The following is a 21,574-nucleotide window of genomic DNA, read 5'->3' as shown; positions in this document are numbered from 1 at the left end:
GGCTCTCACTAAGATGCCAAGACTGCCTTCAGACCTATAATCCTCCTGCTTCAGTCTCCTGAGTTGCTGGGATTATAGGTATGCACCATTGCACCTGGCTGCATTTTTAACTTCTGTTTACAGTATGGGCAAGAAGGCTGCTCCTAGGTTTAGCCATACTGTGGCAATGGACATCACTAGGCATATACAAAGTGCTTCTCCAAGGTTGGCAGAGTCAGAAGTTCTGGGATTTGTGGCTGAAATGCGCCTCAAAATGCCTGCACCAACTTACTGGCAGGCTGTTAAGCATACTGGCTTCCCCACATGCACCAGCCCCAGAATGTAACCAAGGTATTTGCCAATACCAAACCTGTTTTAATTTGCTTTTTTCTAATTACCAGCAAGTCTCAGCATCTTCTCATATGCCTACTAGCCATTGGACTTCCTCTGCCCTCAATCACTCACTCTCACCCTTGCCCATCTTTTCTCTGGATGGATCTTTGTGCGTGTCTCTATTCTTCTCTGGCACCTAAACCAAATGTCCCTTGAAGGGGGCTTGCCTCTTTTCTGCCTCAGTCCCACAGATCCCCTTCACAATCCAAGAGAAAAGGGCTCCCTGGTTCCCAATTTCCTGAAGATCTAGAAGGCAGAGGATAGCACTGAGTTTCTCCAGCAAAAAGAAGAGACAGAGAGCTGAGGTTGTGGCTCAGTGGTAGAGCACTTACCTCAGCACCACATATAAATAAATAAAATAAAAGGTTCATCAACAACTAAAAAAATACCAAAGAAGAGGAGGAGACAGAGAACACAAACAAAAGACTTGGCCAGGGACCCAGAGCCTGAAGCTGCTCGTCCTTCCCTCCAGGAATTCAGTGGGACACTAGAACAGTCATCAACTCTCCTGCAACCTTGTGTGCACAAGCTCACCAAAACACCCTACTTTAAGAGCCCTCATTATCACCACCTCAGAGGAGGAGATTGAGAGTGAAAGAAGTGAAGGAAAGCTAGCCAAGGTCACATAGCTGGAAATAGCAGAGCTGAACCCCAAAGCTGACTTGGACTCCAGAGCAACTCTCCAACACACTGAGCACTCCCTAGTAAACCTAAGATGGGGTGGAGCTTTGGAAGTGGGGAGTCTGTAGTACAGAAAGCCAGGTAGGCACCAAGAACATGAGCCTGGACAGAAACAGGGAGCACCTTTTCCTGGGGGGAAATTTAAATTAATCGGCATTTCTTCAATTAGAGATAGACTCCAGGGAAACAGAGGTTAAGAAGACAGAAAAGGAGGAAGAGGTTTTCTAAAGGGACCAGTCCCAGACAAATGCAGCAGCACCTATCATGTGCCAGACACCTATTATGTACCAGCAAGGATGCACAAAAAAAAAAAGAAGGGATAAGGGCTGGGGATGTAGCTCAGTTGGTAGAGTGCTTACCTTGCAAGCACAAGGCCCTGGGTTCAATCCCCAGCACCACAAAAAAAAAAAAAAAAAAAAAAGAAGGGATAAATAAACTGTGGTACAGTTGTAAAATTGAATAAAGCACTGAAAACTCATAACATTAGGACTTAGGATACAAATGGTGATCTCATAAAATTATTGTTGAGTGAACAAAACAAACCCACAAGAATGCATATGCAATATCATTTGCATTGTTTTAAAAAACATGTTGCTGGGGAATACGTATATGAGTAAAAACCACCAAATTCAAGATCAAATTCCCTCTGAAGGGAAGGAGATAAGATTATCACAAAAGAAGACAAAAAAAAAAAAAAAAAAGAATCTGATCATGTGGACAAAGTTTCATTTTGAAAACAGGGCAGTATACCACTTTATGTTACTTATTTTATATATTAATTTTAAAAAAGAAAAAGAAAAAAGTCATTATATTAAAAAGGAAGGAAGAAAGAAAAGTTAAAAAAGTATCATATCATTAGCAATGGCATTTTGAGAACCTTGGCATCCTTCCCTTTGAGGCAAACAGGAGACAACTACTTAGACAACTAGCAGTCTTTTCAGAATGTTTGCTGGGTAGCGGGTTAGATGAGTGGAAGAGCTTTGCCCATTTTATAGGCTATTCCCATTTATGCTTGTCTAGCATGCACAAGGGCCTGGGTTTAATCCCCAGCATGCAAAAAAAGAGAAAGAATGTATGCTAAAATATTCACAACAGCCAAGATCCAGAATCAATCGAAATGTCTACCAATGGTTCAATGGATAATGTAAGTGTATAAACGATGGAATACTAATTAGCCTTGGAAAAATAAATAAAGGAAACCCTGTCATTTGTGACAACATGGATAAACCCAGAGGACAGTAAATGAAATAAGCCAGACACAGAACAGAAAGTCAAATTCACAGAAGCAGAGAGAAGAAAGGTGGTGGCAACAGGCTGGAATCGGGGCTGGGAGAGATGTTGTGCAAAAGATACAAAATTCAGTAAAGTGGAATAAGTTCAAGAGCTCTATTACACAACATAGTAACTATAGTTAGAAATAATGGGTTGTGTGCTAGAAAATTGCTAAGACTAAGGGCTAGGGAGATAGCTCAGCTGGTAGAGTGCTTGCCTCACAAGCACAAGGCCCTGAGTTCGATCCCCAGTACCGCAAAAAAAAGAAAGAAAGAAAATTGCTAAGACTAGATGTAGGTGCTCTCACCACAAATAAATGCTTATGTGAGATAACATGTTCATTAGCTTGATTTAGCCATCTCACAATGTATCCCTACTTCAAAATGTCACACTGTACACTATAAATATATATAATTTTTATTCATCAATTTAGAAAATGATAGAACACCTGCCTAGCATGCTCAAGACCCTGGGTTAGATTCCTAGAACCCAACCCAATCGAAAAAAGTTTCAGAGGACATTTTTTTTTTTTTTTTTTTTTTTTTTGGGTGGTGCTGGGGATCAAACCCAGGGCCCTGTGCTTGTGAGGCAAGCACTCTACCAACTGAGCTATATCCCCAGCCCATCAGAGAGTATCTTTTAAGAAAACAGTGATACCACCCAATTTGTGGCCACCAGTCATTATTTATACTACTATCTACAAAAAAATGCAGGTCTGGCATTCTCTCCTCTGCCCCATGACCCCTGGAATGAGCCAACTCATCATCAACCTGAATTTCACGAACCTTCCTATGCTCCTGACCTGGCTTCAACAACAGGTATAGTGGCACTGCCTACAGGGAACTGAGAACTTCAAACAATTTCATTAGCTCTCTCCCAGGTCCTGTCAGCTCAGGCAACGATAATATCTTTCTTTTTTGGAATTGGGGATTGAACTCAGGCCCTGGCACATGCTAGCCCAAGCCCTCTATCACTGAGCAACATCCCCTGACCTTTTAAAATTTTGAGATAGGATATCACTAAGTTGCCCAGGTTGGTTTCCAATTTGTGATCCTCATGCCTCAACCTCTCAAGGATTTGGGGTTACAGGTGTCTGCCACTGTGCCATGTTTCCTCTTTTTTATTTTGCCATGCTGGGGATTGAACCTAGGACCTTAAGCATGGAAGGCAAGTACTCTACGACTGAGCCACACCCCAGCCCTGTATATCTTTTTTTTTTGTTTTTCTTTTGGTATTGGGAATTGAATCAAGAAGCATTTTACTACTCAGTCATATTTCCAGCCCTCTTTATTTTATTTTATTTTTTATTTTGAGACAGGGTCTTACTAAGTTACTTAGGGTTTCAGGAAGTTGCTGAGGCTGGCCTTAAACTTGCAATCCTCCTGCCTCAGCTTCCTGAGTTGCTGGGATTATGAACATGTGCCACCAGACCTGGCCAGTAGAATTTTCTCTTTATAGTTATATCTTCTCAGAGAGGCCAGGTGGGTGGTGCTAAAGGTGCAGCAGAGGCCAGGAGCTCACCTCTTTGCAGTGCTGTTCCCTCAGCAGGTCTCGGAGGGTGCGGTTGGTCTCCTCGAACGTGCTCAGCTTCTGCAGGAGCAGTTCCTTCTGCCTCGTTAGGGTGTTGATGTCCGTGCAGGTCATTTGTTTCTCCTGGAAAAAAGCACGTCTTACACAGTGCAGGAGGAAAAGGGAAGTGGCAGGAGTCTTGAGAGGCTCAAGAGGTACCGGCAACAAGAAACCCAGGCAAGAGACTCCAGGCCAAAGGGGATCCAGGGCAGGCTTACTGGATGAGGCAGGCCTGCAGAGGCAAGAGGTATAGCAGACCTCAGTGTAGGCAAGTGTGGTGAGGACGGGCTTCGCAGAGCAGACAAGGGAGGATGACGACACCTGGTGGCTGATACTTGCAGGAATCAACAGCATGCCTTGATTTACTGTGATCCCAGGCAGCCCATGATGAGATCTCCTCAGAGGCCCTGGCCACCAGAGGTCATCTTCCAGGGTCAAGGCCCAGGAAGTGAGAGTGGGGGGTGGGGGCTGGGGAGTTAAGTGTACCCTCCCCCATCCTGGAGATGTCATAAAGTCAGTCTGATGACTGCGTAAAGCCCCAACCCCAGTCTGGCCCCCACCCACTGGGCCCAGACCCAGGGCTGAGGTCCTTTTGCCGGCCACCTACTGTCTTCAGTTTCCCGATGGTATCCTTCAGGGCCATGACTTGCTTGGCGGCAGCAGCTCCATCCATTTCAGCCTCGACCAGCTTGGACATGAGGCACTCCTTCTCCTGCTGGAGGTGTTTCTTCTGAAGCCTGGGGCCAGAAAGGCAGGGTTTCGTGAGCCCTTGCAGGACCTGCCTGCCCGGAGCTCTGAGACCCGCCTCACAATGCCCTGTGAGGTTCCCCTCCTGCCAAGGAACAATGGGGGATGGGGCAGGGGTGGCCCTTCTGGCCCCAGTGGCCTTCTAGAAGGATGAGGGCTACAAGTCATATCTGCCTGGGCATCAGACACAGTATCCAATACCAGGGGACATTATGCTACCCGTGTAGCATAATGTCTGTTTCAGACAGCCACCATAATTGACACTGCCATGGCCTCTTAACCATCATCTTCAGATCTGTTTTTTCTTTTTTTTTTTTTTTTCAGTACTAGGGATTAGATCCAAGGGTGCTCTACCACTGAGCCACATCCCCAGCCCTTTTTAGTTTATTTTGAGATAGGATCTCACCAAGTTGTTAAGATTAGCCTGGAACTTTTGATCCTGCTGCCTCAGACTCCCAAGTTGCTGGGATGACAGGTGTGGCCACTGTGCCAGACATGATCTGCTTTGAGCCCTCCCATCCACTCTACACACCAGAACAGAACCCGGTTACACCATTCCCCTGCTTTTAAAACCTTTCCACGGCTCCTAATTGTTTCAAAGTACTCCCAAGTGCCTTAAAGTGGTCACTAAGCATGGGCCCCTGCCATCCCACTGGCACCCCTTGGCCTCTGCCTACCAATTCTCGCCTGCTTTCCATCTCATGGCCTCTTCCGTGAGATATTTCCATCATCTACCTTTCTTCCTCTGTACCCACCTCATTTAACCCCTAGTAGGACTCCCTTTCCTTGTCATTTTTTTGAGGAGTTCCCTGAATACAGAGCCTCTCTGTTGGGCCCTTTTTTTCCTCACAGTATGAATCACAAGTGGTCAGTTCTGTGACTGTTGAACAGGCTCCAACACAGCACCCAAGCCCACCACCTCCCACTGAGTTCCTCTCACTCTCAGGGCTTGGGACACCTAGCAGGAGGGAGTCACCCCCTTGGGATGGGGCAGAGTGGGTGTCACCTTACATGGTGAAGTCCTTCTCCTCCTTGATGCGCTCAATGTTGTGTCTAAGCACTGTGTTCTCATGCTCCGTCTCCGCCAGTTCATGGGCCACCTCTTCTAATTCTTCTTTCCGTTCCTCCAGGAACCTTTTGGCCATCTGGCGCTCACCCTTCTGCATCTTGACCTGTACATGGGCAGGGGCCACTAAGGAGAGGGTCTCCCTCAATATCACATTGGTAGGTCCAATGCCATGGACCAAAATGCCCCTCTAATTGAGAGCACATGGATGCCATGTGGGGGTCTCATGGGCCTTAGGGAGCAGTCTCAGTGAGTCACCACAAACTTCCAGGAGGTGCTATTCCTCTCGTCTTATGGATGAGGAAACTGAGTGCAGACAGCCTGAGTGATCTGTTGGTTAGGGATGGAGCTAGGTTGCAACAGTGGTTCAGTTGACATACTGCAGAGGACAGATGCCACAAAAAGGCCCCTGCATAGTAGGCTATCGGGGCAGGAAGGCCTGTTGCCAAGTGGTCAGCCCTAGGTTCTCCAGGAAGGTCCCTGGACCATGTGCACAAAGTGGAAGACTTAGAGACACAGGGCAAGTTAACAGCCAGGACCTGGCTTTTAATATCAGCCCCACCAACTTCCTGGCCGGGGACCTTGGATATTCAGGGTTCTGTTTCCAGTTACAGTCTATATCCCTCCCTGAGGGACAGCTCTGCAAACTTCCTTTGTCTCCCTGGGGCTTTTCTTTTTTTCAACTTTCATATAAAACAGAAAACCAAGCCTTCAGTGTTTCAGTCACTTCATCTTTATAGTGGGGACACTAATACTACTGGCTTCAGTGACTACTACTGTGAAGAGAAAATCAGGCTGTCTACATAAACCATTAGGCAAGCTAAGTGTTCCATGAAGCTCCTCCCCAGGTGGGGACCTTGTGTCATCCAGGACAGTGTTGCTGAGGGCAAGAGACCTAGTAAGAGGCAGCCTGAGTAGACAAGTCCACTGGGAACCAACCTAGGCTGCCTCCACAATCCTAGGGGCACTAGTTATCCCAGTCCCTCAGCTCCCTTACCTCTGACTTGAGACAACCAACCGCGTTCATTAGACTGTCAATCTTCTTATCATAGTGGTTCATTTTACAGTGACCCGAGTCATCATCTTCCGTAGAGAGATCACTTAAGCGCATCACTGAGACCAGCTTTTCTGAAGATGGTGGTGTGATCTCCAGGCAATGAGGTGGAGTCTAGTGTCAAGGAAGAGAGACACGTGAGCTCCCAGTCCAAACCTCAGCAGCAGATCCAGCTAGCAGTTTGTTCACTGGAGATTTGCCAACTGCTGTAAGCAGGAAGATCTAAAACAGCTCAAAGTCAACGCCCAGGGTCCTGCCTTGGAAGACCACCACTCCAAACTCTCTCCATGGAACATTAGCTACCCATTTCTAAAAGTTCTTTTCAAAGAATTTCTAACATCAAAAGAAACAGCCTAAGTTAGAATGTTAAGTTTAAAACAAAGAAATTCAGGTGTAGTTGGCACATGTTGTAATCCCAGCTACTCAGGAGGCTAGGTCAGGAGGACTGCTTGAGGCCAGCTTGGGCAACATAGACCCAGTCTTAAAAAACAAAAAGAAAGAAAGAAAAGAAAAAAGAAATAGATATAGTGTAGCATCTGAAAAATACTTTAAAAAATATAATATAGCCAGGCATGGTATCACATACCTGCAATCCCAGCTACTAAGAAGGTTAAGGATTACAAGTTTGAAGTCAGTTTGGGCAAGATCTTATCACAAAATAAAAATTGAAAAAAGAATTGGGGATGTAGTTTAGTGGTAGAGCACTTGCCTAGCAATTGTGAGGCCCTGAATTTCCCCAATACTGAAAAAAAAAAAAAAAAATCAGTATAAAAAGTATTTTAAAAAAATACATGTACAACTCAGGAAAGCCAGTGCAAGCCTGTATGACACTTTGCTTTTTAAGACTCTAGAAAGAAAGATGTAATCTGGGGGTCAGGTTTTCCATGGGTTTTTAACATTGAAGTTTACTCTCTCAGTCTATAAATTTATCTGATACATTGTGTAATTATCACTTCTCATTATTTGTATAATTACACTGAGATGGTAAAACTTATGTACCAACCTCCAAGAGGAAATGATAACCATCAGGAATAAAAAGAAGTGTTCGATAAGACATAATTGTGATATGAGCAATCCTATTCAGTACAATTAATAAAGATCATGTGCTCTTTGTCCCTGTGCTTTTATTTCTAGGGACTTATTAATAATACTAAATGAAAACTGAGCTGGGCGTGGTGGTGCACACCTGTAATCCCGGCAGTTTGGGAGGCTGAGGCAGGAAGATGATGAGTTCAAGGTCAGCCTCAGCAACTTAGGCCCTAAGCAACTCAAAGAGATCCTGTCTCTAAATAAAATATTAAAAAGGACTGGGGATGTGGCTCAGTGGTTAAGTGCCCCTGGGTTCAATCCCTGGTACCAAAAAAATAAAGAATACTAAGATTGAGCCAGGAGCAGTGGCACATGTCTGTAATCCTAGTGACTGGGGAAGCTGAAGCAAGAGGATCTTAAGTTCAAGGCCAGCCTCAGCAATTTTGTAAGACCTCAGCAATTTACCAAGTCCCTGTCTCAAAATAAAAATAAAAAGGACTGGGGATGTAGCTCAGTGGCAAAATGCCCCCGGGTTCAACCCCCAGTACCCTCCCCAAAAACAGAATACTAAGACTGAAATGGGCACGGTGGTGCTCACATGCAAGCCTGGCTGCTCAGGAGACTGTGGCAGGAGGATTGCAAATTTTAGGCCAGCTTGGGCAACTTAGCAAGACCCTGTATTAAAATACAAAAAGGTTAAGGATGTATCTCAGAAGTAGAGCACTTGCCTAGCATGCAAGAGGCCAAGTTCAATCCCCAATACTGAAGGGGAAAAAAAAGATAAAGAAATAATGAGACTGTGCCTGGAATCCCAGCTAGTCAGGAGGCTAAGGAAGGAGGATAATGTGAGGTTGGGAGTTCAACAACAGCCTGGAAAACACAGCTACACCCCCTCTCAGAACAACAACGACAACAAAATACTAAGAGTTTCTTCACTGTTTTCAAACAACCTGTTCAAATGTTATCTTTTTCCTTTATGAGAAGATACCAGCAAATATCCCATCATAATCACAGATTAGATAAAATGTAAAGTTTGCCAAGTTTTCCTTTGATATGAGAGTCCAATCACATTATCATGTACATATAAATAGAAGTGTTTCTTTCCTAGTGTTAAAAAAAAGAGAGAAGATACCAAGACCATGAGTTGGTATTTAAATTCAAGGCAAGGATATAGCTAAATATATGAGAAAAAACTATTGGTTGAATACACAATGGTACAAATGTACATGTAATGGAATGCTGCCTTTCAAAATAATGTGCAGTTGTTTGCTTTGCCAACAAAATAAAATTACAACAATATAGTGAAGATCAGCATGGCCACTGTGCAAGGATGACACGCAACTTTGTGACGTGTTTCATATTTTAAAAAATTCAAATAGAATAAAAATAACTTGCAATGATGGGTTACAGTGGCACATGTTTGTAGTTCCAGCTCCCTGGGAGACTGAGTAGGAGGAACACTTCAGCCCAAAGGTTTGAGATCAGGGTGGGCAACACAGTGAGACACCGTCTCAGGAACAAAAAAAAGTGCAGTATGCAAACATGAATGAGGTATGATCCCATTATTTCTTCTTGTTTTGGTACTGGGGATTGAACCCAGGGGCACTTAACCACTGAACCACATCCCTAGCCTTTTTTTGTAATTTATTTGGAGACAGGTCTTGCTGAGTTGCTTAAAGCCTCGCTAAGTTGTTAGACTGGCTTTGAACTCACAATCCTTCTGCCTCAGCCTCCAGAGCTGCATGTACTACTGCACCTTGCTGATCCCATTCTTTCTAAAAGCAAAAAGAATGAGTATTCCAGCCAGGTGGGGTGGCGCACACCTGTAATCTCAGTGACTCCAGAGGATCATAAATTCAGGGCCAGCCTCTTAATGGGGCCCTATGCAACTAAAAGAGACACAGTCTCAAAATAAAAAATAAAGTGGGTTAGGCATATGGCCTCATGGTAAAGCACCCTTGGGTTCAATTCCCCAGTACCAAAAAAAAAAAAAAAAAAAAAAAAAAAAAAAAAAAGAGTATCCCTAAGAAAAGATCAGGAAAAGGGGAAAACTTCAGAACATGTAACTACAACTCTATTTTATTTTTTAGTTGTAGATGGACATGGTGCCTTTATTTTATCTATTATTTATTTTATGTGGTGCTGACAATCAAACCCAGTGCTTCACAAGTGCTAGGCAAATTCTCTACCACTAAGCCCAACCCCAGCCCACTACAAGTCTATTTTAAAAACCAATAGTAATGGGATGTAGCTCAAAAGTAGAGCACTTGCCTAGCATGTGTTAGGTCCTGGTTTGATTCCCAGCATCACAAAATAACAACAAAATCATGCATAGGATAAAATGTAATAGTAAATGAACCAGGGCTGTTGCTACTTTTGGGGTGATAAAGAGACAGTGATAAGAATAGGCCAACGGGCAGATTCCAGGAAGCAGGGGCTGGCCGCACAGGTACATTCAGCTTGGACCAGTGCATTGAGAGATGCATGGAGCGATATGCTTAGGATGTGCAAGCTCCCTATAGTTTTCAACAAAAACTTTGTACATAACGGTAACCAGTCTGAATAGAATTACAGGTGATTGTGTATGTTTTTCTATGTCCACAAATTTCCATAAGAAGAATGGATCACTTTCAATAACTGGGAAAAGAAAAATCCTAGATCTCCATTCTCCCAAAGATAATAACAAGGGCTAGGGGTAGAGCACTGTGGCAGAGCATGTGGTAAGCATGGACAGGCTCCAGGTTGGATACCCAGTATAAAAATAAATTGATTAATTAATTAATTAATTCAAACAAGAATCCCACATGCACACAGAAACTTCTAATCTCCATTTCCAGCTCTACCCCCAAACTTCCACCTCCTGGGATCTTTTTCCTTTTGTTCATAATGGAAAAGGTCAGGCAAGGGCTTCCTAGGAACACATACCGCCACTGGGAAGTAGAAAGGGGCAGATCCAAAAGGGAAAGCAAAAGACAGCCACTGTTTGAGCAGCTGGGCGAGCTTCGACTAATCACCTCTCTGGACCCTCCAGTTCTAGGATTTTTTTTTTTTTTTTTTTTGTGGTACTGGGGTTCGAACCCAGGGCCTTGTGCATGCAAGGCAAGCACTCTACTGACTGAGCTATCTCCCCAGCCCAGTTCTAGGATCTGTGGCCGCAGAACTGGAGTCAGCATTGAGCTTTCCAGAGGGGATCATCATTCCTAGCAAACCATGTCAACAGGAAGTCAATTTTCACAGCCAGCAGCATCTCTTTGATGAATACTTAAATTACCTAGTCTTTTCACTTTTTTAAAAGACATTTTTTGTGAGCGAATAGCTCATCTTATAGAGTGCATGTGTCCCATGTGTACCGATCTGGGTGTGAATCCCCGGCACCTCAGAAAAAAAGGGAAAAAATAAAAATAAAAGGCATTTTTGCTGGACACAATAGCACAGGCCTGTGATCCCAGCAACTCAGAGGCTGGAGTAGAAGGATCACAAGTTCAAGGTCAGCCTCAGCAACTCAGTAAGGTCCTAAGTAACTCAGTGAGAACCTGTCTCAAACTGATTTGAGATAAAAATTAAAAGGGCTAGGGATGTGGCTCATTGGTTAAGCATCCCTGGGTTCAATCCCCAGTACTGAATAAGTAAATAAATAAATGGCATTTTTATTTATTTATTTACCTGTTTATTTATTTCAGTGCTGGAGATTGAACCCAGGCCCTCACGCACATCAGGCAAGCTCTCCACCACAGTCACATCCCTGACCCCTACCCTATAAGGCATTTTTAATTATAAAATACATTATATTTATTATAGATAAATTTAAATAGGTCACAAAAAATAAAATAGCAGAGCAAACTCCTGGGTCCAATCCACAATACAAAAAATAAAAGTATAACAGAAAAGCCTGCCATAGTCCAGAAGTAATCACTGCTTACTGCTTCTTCCTAGAAATGCTGCCCATAAAAACACATGCATACACATACAGAGACACCCTTTTTCTGTACAAATAGGGCCAAACTCTACACGCTGTATATCTCTCTGTGCTTCATTATCACGTACAAGCAACTCTCAAATATCTTTGTATGGCTGTGTGGTAGGTATTTCACTGTATGGATATATCATAATTTAACCAAAATCCCCAACAGACATTTAAGTTGCTTCCAACTTTTCTGTAACCTATAAGTGGTAAAGAGTAAAAACAGACCTCAGTTCTAAAAACAGACCTCAGTACTTCTCCATGCTTTTTGAGGAAAAATTCTTGGATAGAACTATAGATTGATAGTATCCAACTACATAAATGCCTACAGAACAGTCAAATCAGTTTAACAAGTCCATCAAAAATGTCTGAAAAGATTCTTGATAACTCCATATGCCTGATGATACAGGATATTTATAGTCTTTTAAACTTTTTTCTATTCAATAAAAATGATAGCCCATTGTCTGTTTCCTTTAAAATAAATAGTATCTTCAAATTAAATTTCAATAATTATTAGTGATATATGAATAGTGCAAAAAGTCAGAGAGCATTTTAATTCCAACCTTTCTCTTTTTTGGTGGTGGGGTGCTGGGAATTGAACCCAGGGCTTCATGCAAGCTAAGTATGAGTTCTACCATGGAGCTAAATCCCAGCCCCAACCAAATTCCAATCTGTCATATACTGGTCAGAACACTTTCCATTTATTCCTGACTACCCTAATTCCTTTTGTCTTTTAGGGATAAACCAGTAAATAAGAGTCAAAACTATGATGTATGACTACAAACATCAGAATATAACTTTTGTTTTTGATTTCTAATTGTAAAAGTAACAAATTGGCTGGGGATATAACTGAGATACAGTGCTTGCCTAGCACGTACAGGGTCCTGGATTCAATTTCCAGTACTGCCAAAAAAAATTTTAAAAGTACTCTGGCATGGTGACTCATGTCTATAATCCCAGCATCTTGGGAGGATCCAGAATTCAAAGTCAGTCTTAGCAACTTAGTGAGGCTCTAAGCAATTTAGCAAGACCCTGTTTCTAAGTAAAGTACAATTAAAGAGCTGGTGGTGTGGCTCAGTGGTTAAGGGCCCCTAGGTTCAATCCTGGGTACCAAAAAAAATAAATAAATAAAAGATTTCTAATTTTAAAAGTAACAAACTAGCTGGTGATGTAGCTCAGAGGCAGAGCACTTGCCTAGCATGTACAAGGCCCTGGGTTCAATTTCTATTACTGTCAAAAAAAAAAAAAAAAGTAGCTTGGCACGGTGGTGCAGAATTGGAATACTAGCAACTTGGCAGGTTGAGGCAAAAGGATCACAAGTTTGAGGCCAGCCTCAGCAACTTAGTGAGGCCCTAAACAACTTAATAAGATGCTGTCTCAAAATATAAAATAAAAAGTCTGGGGATGTGACTCAATGGTTAAGCACCCCTAAAGTTCAATCCCTGGTACCAAAAAAAAAAAAAGGCAACAAACTGTAGGAAAAAGAATGAAACTTCAAAATAAATAAAGCCTCAGCAAAGCAGTCCTAAGGTCTTCACTTGTCCCAATAATGAGATCTTGGGCTAGGGAGATAGCTCAGTCAGTAGAGTGCTTGTCTTGCAAGCACAAGGCCCTGGGTTCGATCCCTAGCACCACCAAAAAAAAAAGAGATCTTTCTTCAAAACACAGCCAAAAGGCTCTTAGCCCTGTCTTATCATTGAGTCTTTTGGTTACAATTGATGAGAAAGTAAGAGTAAAGAGACATCTGTCCAGTTTGTAGCTGTAACCCCAATGTCCAGTAGTACATGGTGTGACTCTCAATAAATATGTGCTGAATTACTGCATGAATAGATAATGGATGGATGGGTTGGTGGACTGGTGGGTTAAGTAGATGGTAGAGAGTGGGTGATAGGTAGTTGAACAGATAAACGGATGGATGGATGGATGGAAGGGTGAACGGATGGATAGGTAGATAGTGGGTGGGTGAAAGAGAAAAACAAAACATGTTAACATGTGACTGACAAAAAAAAAAAAAAAAAGACACTAGTTCTCTTAGTCACTATTACTGAAGATAATTATTCCCCAGGACACTTCCAAAAGTGGTTTTGAAAAGTGGCATCTTTGGGATACCACTATGGTCTTTAATAGGGACTTCCTTCAAAGAGGCAATATGTTCTTAGATAGGTATATGCTGATGTGTGTATGTACTGCTTTGTATATTACTCCAGGTACTATAAAAGATACATGAGGAAATATACATGGCTTCTCACATGCAAAGCAGAGGCTACAAGTCTAGCCTCTAGAAGGAGACACCCTGAGTCTTAACTTCATCTCTGCTATTTTCTCTGGAATAAATAAATCAGTTCTCTCTGAACACAGTTTCCTAATTTCTAACCTGGGAAAGCAGAACCTACCACATAGCAGTATTGTAAGGACTTGAGAAGAGCCGCATACTTCAGGGTTTAGCAAGGTGCTCGGTAAACATGGCCTATTAGGATGTCTCCAGCAGCCACAGATGACCCTGAGTCACACCGAGTTTCAGGCCTGCTAGAATCTGACCAGTCCGAGAAGAAAAGCCTGAACAAGAATGAGCCTACCTCCCACTTGCATCCCACATGACGGGCAGATGATTTTCCAGGGGGCATCCAAGGTACCTTGGTTTTCACCCGGACACTCCGCCGCACATTCACGGTGTCCCCTTTCATTCCGCGCTTATGAGATTTCTGTTGAAAGGGACAAACCCAGGGTCACCGCCATGCCCAGCTGCAGTGTCATGTTGGTGGCATCCACCTCCAACTCTGCAGGGGCACCTCTCCTGACTAAGGTTACTGCTGTTGCTGCCAAATAACAGGCGCCTACCTTCTAACCAGGCAAGTGACTTCTGGAATAGTCTTCCAACCTTTGGAGTTAGAAGCACACGAGGAGGCTGGGCCGGGAGGTAGCACCCTGATCCACAGCTGTTACCTCGCCCGCTGGCATGCTCCTACCTGGGTGCTGGTCGCTGGTGGTTTCGGGAGTTTTTTTATGTGGACATGGACAGGGGTGTTTTCATCCACGTGAACATGTAAGGGGGGAGTTGAAGAGCGGTCCTTCATGGTTTGCTTCTGGCAGGCAGGGGAGAGCAACACAAAAAAGGTTGATCTGTGGACGAGTAAACTGGGCATAAAAATAGAGCTCACAGTCTCTGGGGACCAATGAAAGCCTAGCCACCAAGCGAGCAGGACAGCTACCAACTACTAGCATGCAGGCAGGAACCAAGGCAGGAGTATCATTCGGCAGGCTCCCACAGAGATCCTAGCTGAAGACCACCAGGAAGACCCAGGTTCACCCAAGAGAGGGGTCTGCAAGACCCACCAGTTCTATGAGGGAGCCCAAATGTAGACCCTAGGTCCCCTTGAGCTGAACTGCCTTCCAAGCCAGGCAGAATGCAGAGCTCCTTCTCCGATTTGGTGTAGCTCAGCTAGAAAGCAGGTGGATCCTTCTACAGTGCATGCAGATTAGCATGGAAAATACACAAAATGGTTAGGATGCACAATAATCAGATAGCAGGCAGGTAAGAGACTTAAAATAGAAAGCCAGGGTCTGGGGTTGAGGCTCAGTGGGGGAGCGCTTGCCTAGCATGTGTGAGGCACTGGGTTCAATTCTCAGCACTGCATATAAATAAATGAATAAAAATAAAGGTCTATCAAAATCTAAAAAAATTATTTAATATAAAAATATATGTATTAAAAAAAAATAGGACCGGGGATATAGCTCAGTTGGTAGAGTGCTTGCCTTACAAGCACAAGGCCACAGGTTCAATCCCCAGCACAGTAAAAAAAAAAAAAAAAAAGAAAGTCAGCAGAAATGCCAAAGATGAGAAGGGAAGAATCCCAGCTACATACCTGTGCCTACTGCCTGCTCCTATCCCCTCCCCTCAATCTTTTTAAAATTTTCTTCTAGGGGATGGGGATATAGCTTAGTGGCAGAGCACTTGCCTCACATATGCAGGGCCCTGAGTTCAATTCCCAACACTGCAAAAACAAAAAAATAAAATTTTTTAGATATTTATTTTTCCTTTCCTTTTTTCAAATAGCTGTCCTAAGATTTTGGAATTTGCCTGGAAGGACAATGTTAAGATGAACCTCTCACACGTGGCAGGCTTATCACAGGGGGAAAAAATAGTAAAATCAGCAGGGTATGCACAATAGCACTATGCAGAATATTTGGGCCACAACAGCATGGTACAGAGTTCCTAGGGAAAGGTGTGCAGAAGCATTTCTGGGTGGGTCACAGACCGGAGAGGGCTGCTCATGTCACCTACCGTCACAGTTACACTGGGTGCGCCACAAGGTGTTCTCAAGACCTTTTTCTGCGTGAGACTTGTTACTCCGTTCTTCCCACACGATGGAAACCTGTACCCGGGCACAAGAACCAGATTATAAGCAGAAAACTAGGTCTTTCTTTTTTCTTAAATCTCTGAAGACTATACACTGCATGTGATGCCTAACGAGTTCACAGCCAGGAGAGCCAGTCTAGAATCCCTCAGCTCCCTGAAAACGAGCACCACACACTCATGGTGTGCCTAACAGCAGGATGGAAACAGGGTGAAGGGCATTTGGATAGCTGGCCTTTTTAACCTGCCATCGCATCACATGTATTGTGACCTTTTGCTGAGAAGCTTAGCTGTCAGCCTGTTAGGTGACAAAAAGCAGGCAGCATCTGAGACCAGCAAAGGTGCTACTTTGGACAGATGTGACAATCCCCAGAATTGTGCCTGGAGCTGATGTCGCTCTGGAGAAACACTCAGTGAATGAATAACACAAAGAGAACAGAGCCAGAGTGACTGGGAAGGCTGAGGAAGGATTGTGAGTTCAAAGTCAACCTCAGCAACTTAGCCAGGCCCTGAGCAACTCAGCAACAACCCTTTCTCTAATAAAACATTGAAAAGGGCTGAGGATGTGGCTCAGTGGTTAAGCGACGCTGGGTACCCCCCCCCAAAAAAAAAAAAAAAGAGAGAGAAAGAGAACAGCACTTTCAGTTGAGGAACAAAGTCACTGTGACTCAAGCTCAAAATTAAGGCTCAGATATTCACCCAAGAGGATGAAAAAGTACCTACTTTCCAAAATATTCCACCTGCTACACTAAGGGTCAAAGAACAAGGGAGAAGGGGATTGTTTTTCTTTATGTCCTGTGTAATTCACCTTTCTAATACACAGATAGCCCAGCACCAGACTTGCAAAGACAAAAAAAAGTTGAATCTACTCCAAAATCTGGCAGTACATGTAATTCCAAGATAAGCGGAGTCTTGGAATGATCATTTGATCCATCCCACTGTTTCCTGACATCCCCAAATATCATCTTGCCCTCCTCTACAAGTTCTTGGGGGAAATAATGCAACATAAAAATAATCAAGCACTGTGACATGCGTTCTTTGCTATTTGTATGTCACACCTTGGGTTAAAAAAATGGAAAAAAATATTTATTAAGCTCTACTAATCATTTAGCCAAGGAACACCAAAGGGGAAGGCAGCCCCTCCCCCACAACATTTCTGTCCACTTAAAAACCAAGTTTTGGGAAAGGCCATCAAGCCACCTGGATTCCATCAGCAACTTGTTAACTATGCATCCTCCTCCAACATCATACTTATTTACAGCAGGCATCCTTTAAAAAACGCTCAGAGTTTAGTACTCCTAAGACAACAAGGGTGACCCTGTTTGCTACCAGGAAGCTGCGACACTTGGGGAAGGGAGAAGGGGAAGCAAAGGTGGGACGGTGTGTGTTCATTTCTTTCCTCCTCCCCTTTAAAAATGATTTTTAAGTGTTTGAGTTCAGATTTTCAGTACACAGAACAGGGAAGCTGAAAAAAAGAAGCTTCCTGCAAGCCTGCCAGGGGACCCCTGACCACCTTTCCCTGCCCTGTGGCAGAGGTACCCCCCACATTGGCAGTACCTGGGGGAGCCGCCTGAGGATGAGGCAGACATGGCTAGGCATCAAAGCCGCAAAGGTGGGCAATTGGGTCAGCAGGCTCTGCTCAGGGGGACCCAGAGGGGCTTGTCAATGAGAATCTCAGGGGCCCGGCATCAAACGTCCTCTCTGAGGGGAGGAGGGTGGAAGCTTGGGGGGTGGCAGTTGGATGAAAACTTGGGAGGCGCTCCTCTACTGTCCAAGTCGCACAGCAACTGTCCTGCCAAAGTGGGGGGAGATAGGAGAGGCTGAGCAACCTGCAGGGCGCCAGGTGGGCAGCCGGTAGGCAGGTGAGGGGAGCTCGGTTGCCCGGGTAGGGGAGGGGGAGGGTGGAGCTCCGAGGGAAAGGATCCCATGCCCGGACCCCGCCCGGAAGGGAGGGTGGGTGACTACCAGGGGAAAAACCTGAGGGCTGGCTGGCGTGCGAGGAGGGCCGGTGAGAACCGCTAGGCCCCAAGTGGGCCCCCAAGGGGCGGGAACCCGGCAGGGAGCTGGAGGGATATTGGGGCGGGGCCGGGGCAACTGTCTCCTAGGAGAAGGGGCGTTCCCGGCAGAACAGATACCCGGGAGGACCAATAGTATTTGAGGCGGGAGCGCGGAGGCTTCGGGGCCAGGGGCAGCTCGGCCGCGAGTGGGCACCGGGAACTGCTGGGGAACCGCGCCCCCCAGGCGCAGCAGAAGCCGGCTGGGGCTAATCCCAGTTAGAAGGACTAGACGCCGGGCTGTGCAGGCAGCGGGCGGCACGCCGGGTGAGGCCCCTGGGCGGCCCGGAGGAGAAGTCAGGGGACCGAGCTGCCCACGCCTAACTGCTTTGCTGAGGCCCGCAGGGAGGAAGAAGTGACCGGGCGATGCCCGCCGACGGGCAAGAGAGCGAGGGGCCAGCCTCCGACGTGGATGGAAGGGACGGCCACCCACCAGCGGGCAAGAGGGAACCAGTTTCTGCCCATAGAGAAAGGGGCGAAGCCCTGCCCGAGGGCAGCAGAGGAGGGGGGCAGAGCCCCGCCGACGGCCGGGAGAGGAGCTAGGCGGCCGGCCCGCCCGTTAGCGGGAGGAGAAGCCCCGCGCCGGTGGGCGGGGCGGGGCCGGGTTCTGACAGGAGGGGACGAGCGCGCCAGAGGCCCAGACCCGGCGCGACCGGCGGGGAACCGCAGGACCCGCCGGAGGACCCGCGGGGGTCGGCCGCGCCAGGGGCGGGAACGGGCGACTTGCCGCGGGGACACCCGGAGCGCTCTGTCCCGCTTGCCGGCGGCCTCTCACCAGGAGCGACACGGCTGCGCCCAGAAACCCTCCTTATGAAGTCGTTGAAGTCGGTGGCCAGGGACGTGCCATGGAGACGCCGCGGCGGATGCAAGCCGGCTCCGGCGGCGGCTCCTCCCCGCTTCCGCCTCCTTTTCCGACACCCGGTCGGCAGGCTTCGCCCATTGGCCAGTTCAAACCCCCCCCGGAAGCCGCTCGGGTTTCGCCATTTAGACCCAGCCCCGGGCGTCACAGATGATGCCCCGCCCCTAGTGACGCTGCCGCCCACTTCCGGGCCACGGCGTCCCGTCGCCAGGGAGAGCGCGTACGCCTCCAGCGGGCCTGCTGGGTCTTGCCCATCGGTTTAGGGACCCGCTGCCCACTCCGCCATTTTCCCTGCCTCGGGTCTGCCGGATTCCCAGAATTCATCATCCAAGCCTCACGCGCTCCCTGGGATTCATCCTAGGAAACCAGGCCCAGAGGGTCCAAGAACAAGTTAGTCCGCCGAGGCTGCGCGCTGCTTCTGGAAGTCCATCCCTGTGCCCAGTCCACAGGTGGACTTGTCCACAGTGTGCACATCTGCCCACACTCTGCCGCCCTCCCACACCGCCTCCGCCTTTGCCCATACAAGAGGAACGGTCGGAACTCCCCTTGCCCCTCGCTGCTCTCTTGCACACTGTAGGCCGCTCTCTGTACAGACCTATTATGATGAGGTTTATGGTGGGTCGCCATCTTCTCAACTCTGCTTCACTGTCAGCCAATCGTGGGGGGCTGTCACGTGGCTCACAGTGCCGCCCTGGATTCTGGGAGACTTTAACAAGCTTAGGGCCACCAGGCCTTGGTTCCTTGGCTTCCTTAATTCAGCGACCTTCCCCGGCCCCTTAGCCATGCACCTCTAGGGTGACACGACTATTCCAGCCAAAATCTTAAATTCCAGCGTACCTCTCTTCCATGCATAACCTGATCTTCTGCCTTCATGAACTTCACCATCTACCATACAGTATTTGTTCTTCAGTGCACGGGAGCCCTCCTCACTTCCTCCACCCATTAATTTTTCCCACCCCACGTTTAATAATCAGTGGTTCCACAATCCCTCCTGTAACCCAATTACATGAGGTTCTGCAAAACTCAAGTCCACTAGTCATTACCTCCACCCTCAGTTGATATACAGGCCACAATCCAGCAATTGTTCTATTTGTCCCTAGACCCCTCCCAACAGTGACCTTTTCAAATCTTTTCCTCTTCCCCATCCCATACTCAAAATCTTTTTCATACAGAAAAAAAAGTCAAGTGGAATTCCCTTAACCTCCCTATCCTTACCTATCAGGAATAGAAATGTGCTTCTTGCTACCTAAGATAAACTTCCTGCTTCAAGGCCTAGGGCAAACATCTCTGTAAGCATGTCCCTTCGCTACCCCCAAAACAGAATTGACCAATTCTCAGTGTTCCCATATTCATTGAACTGATATTTGTCAAGTCTGTGTTATGTGCTAAGCCCATTGCAGGGTCATTTAAATCCAGACATCTGATCAGTCTCCAAGGGAGCCCATCCCTGATATTATGATGTAGCCAGAAAAAATTATTAAAGTTTTCCCCTCCCCACCTTCTAAAGGAATTATGTATATGGTGGTTTCATCCTCTTAACACCACCATATAACAAGAATCTTGCCCTGCTGGGTATGGTGGCTCATGCCTATAATCCCAGGGACTGGGTAAACTGAGGCGGGAGGATCACAAGTCCAAGGCCAGCCTCAGCAATTTAGCAACATTCTCAGCTGCTTAGAAAGATTCTGTCTCAAAATTAAAAATAAATAGGGTTGGGGATGTGACTCACTGGGTTCAATCCCTGGTAATAAAACACAAAAAATTCTCCCCTGTCAGTGCAGTTCTTTGGGGTTTTGTGATCAAGAATCACCCCACTGCCAGCACACACACTCTACAAGTACACAAGATGAGTGAGAGGGAGGAAGAAGAGGGAAATCCCTCAGAAGCTGGAATCAGGGAAATTTTCGGGGGAGTGGTGCTGAAGACAGGGGCTCAGGGATACCTGTAAGTGTATGAAGGGCATGGGATGGGGAAGAAAAGCGGGATTTTTAAAAGTAGAACTGTGGTCTTGGTGTCTGTTCCTTTTGTACTGTAAAAAATGCAAGTGCCGCGCTCAGTGGCTCACACTTGTAATCCCAGCGGCTAAGGAGGCTGAGGCAGGAGGATCACGATTTCAAAGCCAGCCTCAGCAAAAGCGAGGCGCTAAGTAACTCAGTGAGACCCTGTCTCCAAATAAAATACAAAATAGGACTGTGAACGTGGCTCAGTGATCTAGTGTCCCTGAGTTCAATCCCTGGTACTCAACCCACTGCAAAAAAAAAAAAAAAATGTAAGTAGCTGGGCAAGATGGTACACACCTGTAATCCCAGTGACTCTGGAGGCTGAGGCAGGAAGATTGCAAGTTTGAAGCCAACCTTAGAAAATTAGTGAGACCCTGTCTCAAAATTTAAAAAAGGGCTGGGGATATAGCTCATTGGTAAAGAACCCCAGGGTTCAATGCCAGTACCAAAAAGAAAAGAAAAAGAACAAGACATGCAAGTAAAAAACTTGAGTTATTTTGATATTACTTTGGATTGCTAGACCATGTTTTCTGAATGCAAACCACTCTGAGTCAGT

General features: G+C 45.9%; 1 protein-coding gene and 1 long non-coding RNA gene across 13 annotated transcripts in view; one reads left to right on the top strand and one right to left on the bottom strand.

The window, feature by feature from the left end:
* The window catches only part of ODF2 (outer dense fiber of sperm tails 2), a 37,697-nt gene extending 18,625 nt beyond the window's left edge, over positions 1–19,072 (bottom strand). The window contains exons 1-9 of one of the 12 annotated variants that reach the window (XM_079113426.1): positions 18,935–19,061; positions 17,663–17,897; positions 16,034–16,124; positions 14,718–14,834; positions 14,328–14,453; positions 6,705–6,875; positions 5,653–5,813; positions 4,502–4,631; positions 3,847–3,978 (exon numbers count right to left, since the gene is read on the bottom strand). In XM_079113426.1, coding sequence (XP_078969552.1) covers positions 3,847–3,978; positions 4,502–4,631; positions 5,653–5,813; positions 6,705–6,875; positions 14,328–14,453; positions 14,718–14,834; positions 16,034–16,124; positions 17,663–17,694 — 960 coding nt within the window. In that variant the 5' untranslated portion in view covers positions 17,695–17,897; positions 18,935–19,061. Of the gene's footprint in view, positions 1–3,846; positions 3,979–4,501; positions 4,632–5,652; positions 5,814–6,704; positions 6,876–14,327; positions 14,454–14,589; positions 14,680–14,717; positions 14,887–16,033; positions 16,318–17,662; positions 17,898–18,934 lie in introns of those variants that run through there. The other 11 variants (XM_079113430.1, XM_079113431.1, XM_079113428.1 and 8 more) reach the window with 11 other exon arrangements.
* Positions 1–21,574, top strand: part of LOC306645526 — a 187,121-nt gene that overhangs the window by 107,683 nt on the left and 57,864 nt on the right. The window lies entirely within an intron of this gene.

Source organism: Sciurus vulgaris (genome assembly GCF_902686455.1).
Source record: "Sciurus vulgaris genome assembly, chromosome: 15".
NCBI classification, from domain to species: Eukaryota; Metazoa; Chordata; class Mammalia; order Rodentia; family Sciuridae; genus Sciurus; species Sciurus vulgaris.
Note: the sequence above shows the minus strand (reverse complement) of the source record. Positions and strands in the feature narration are given on the sequence as shown.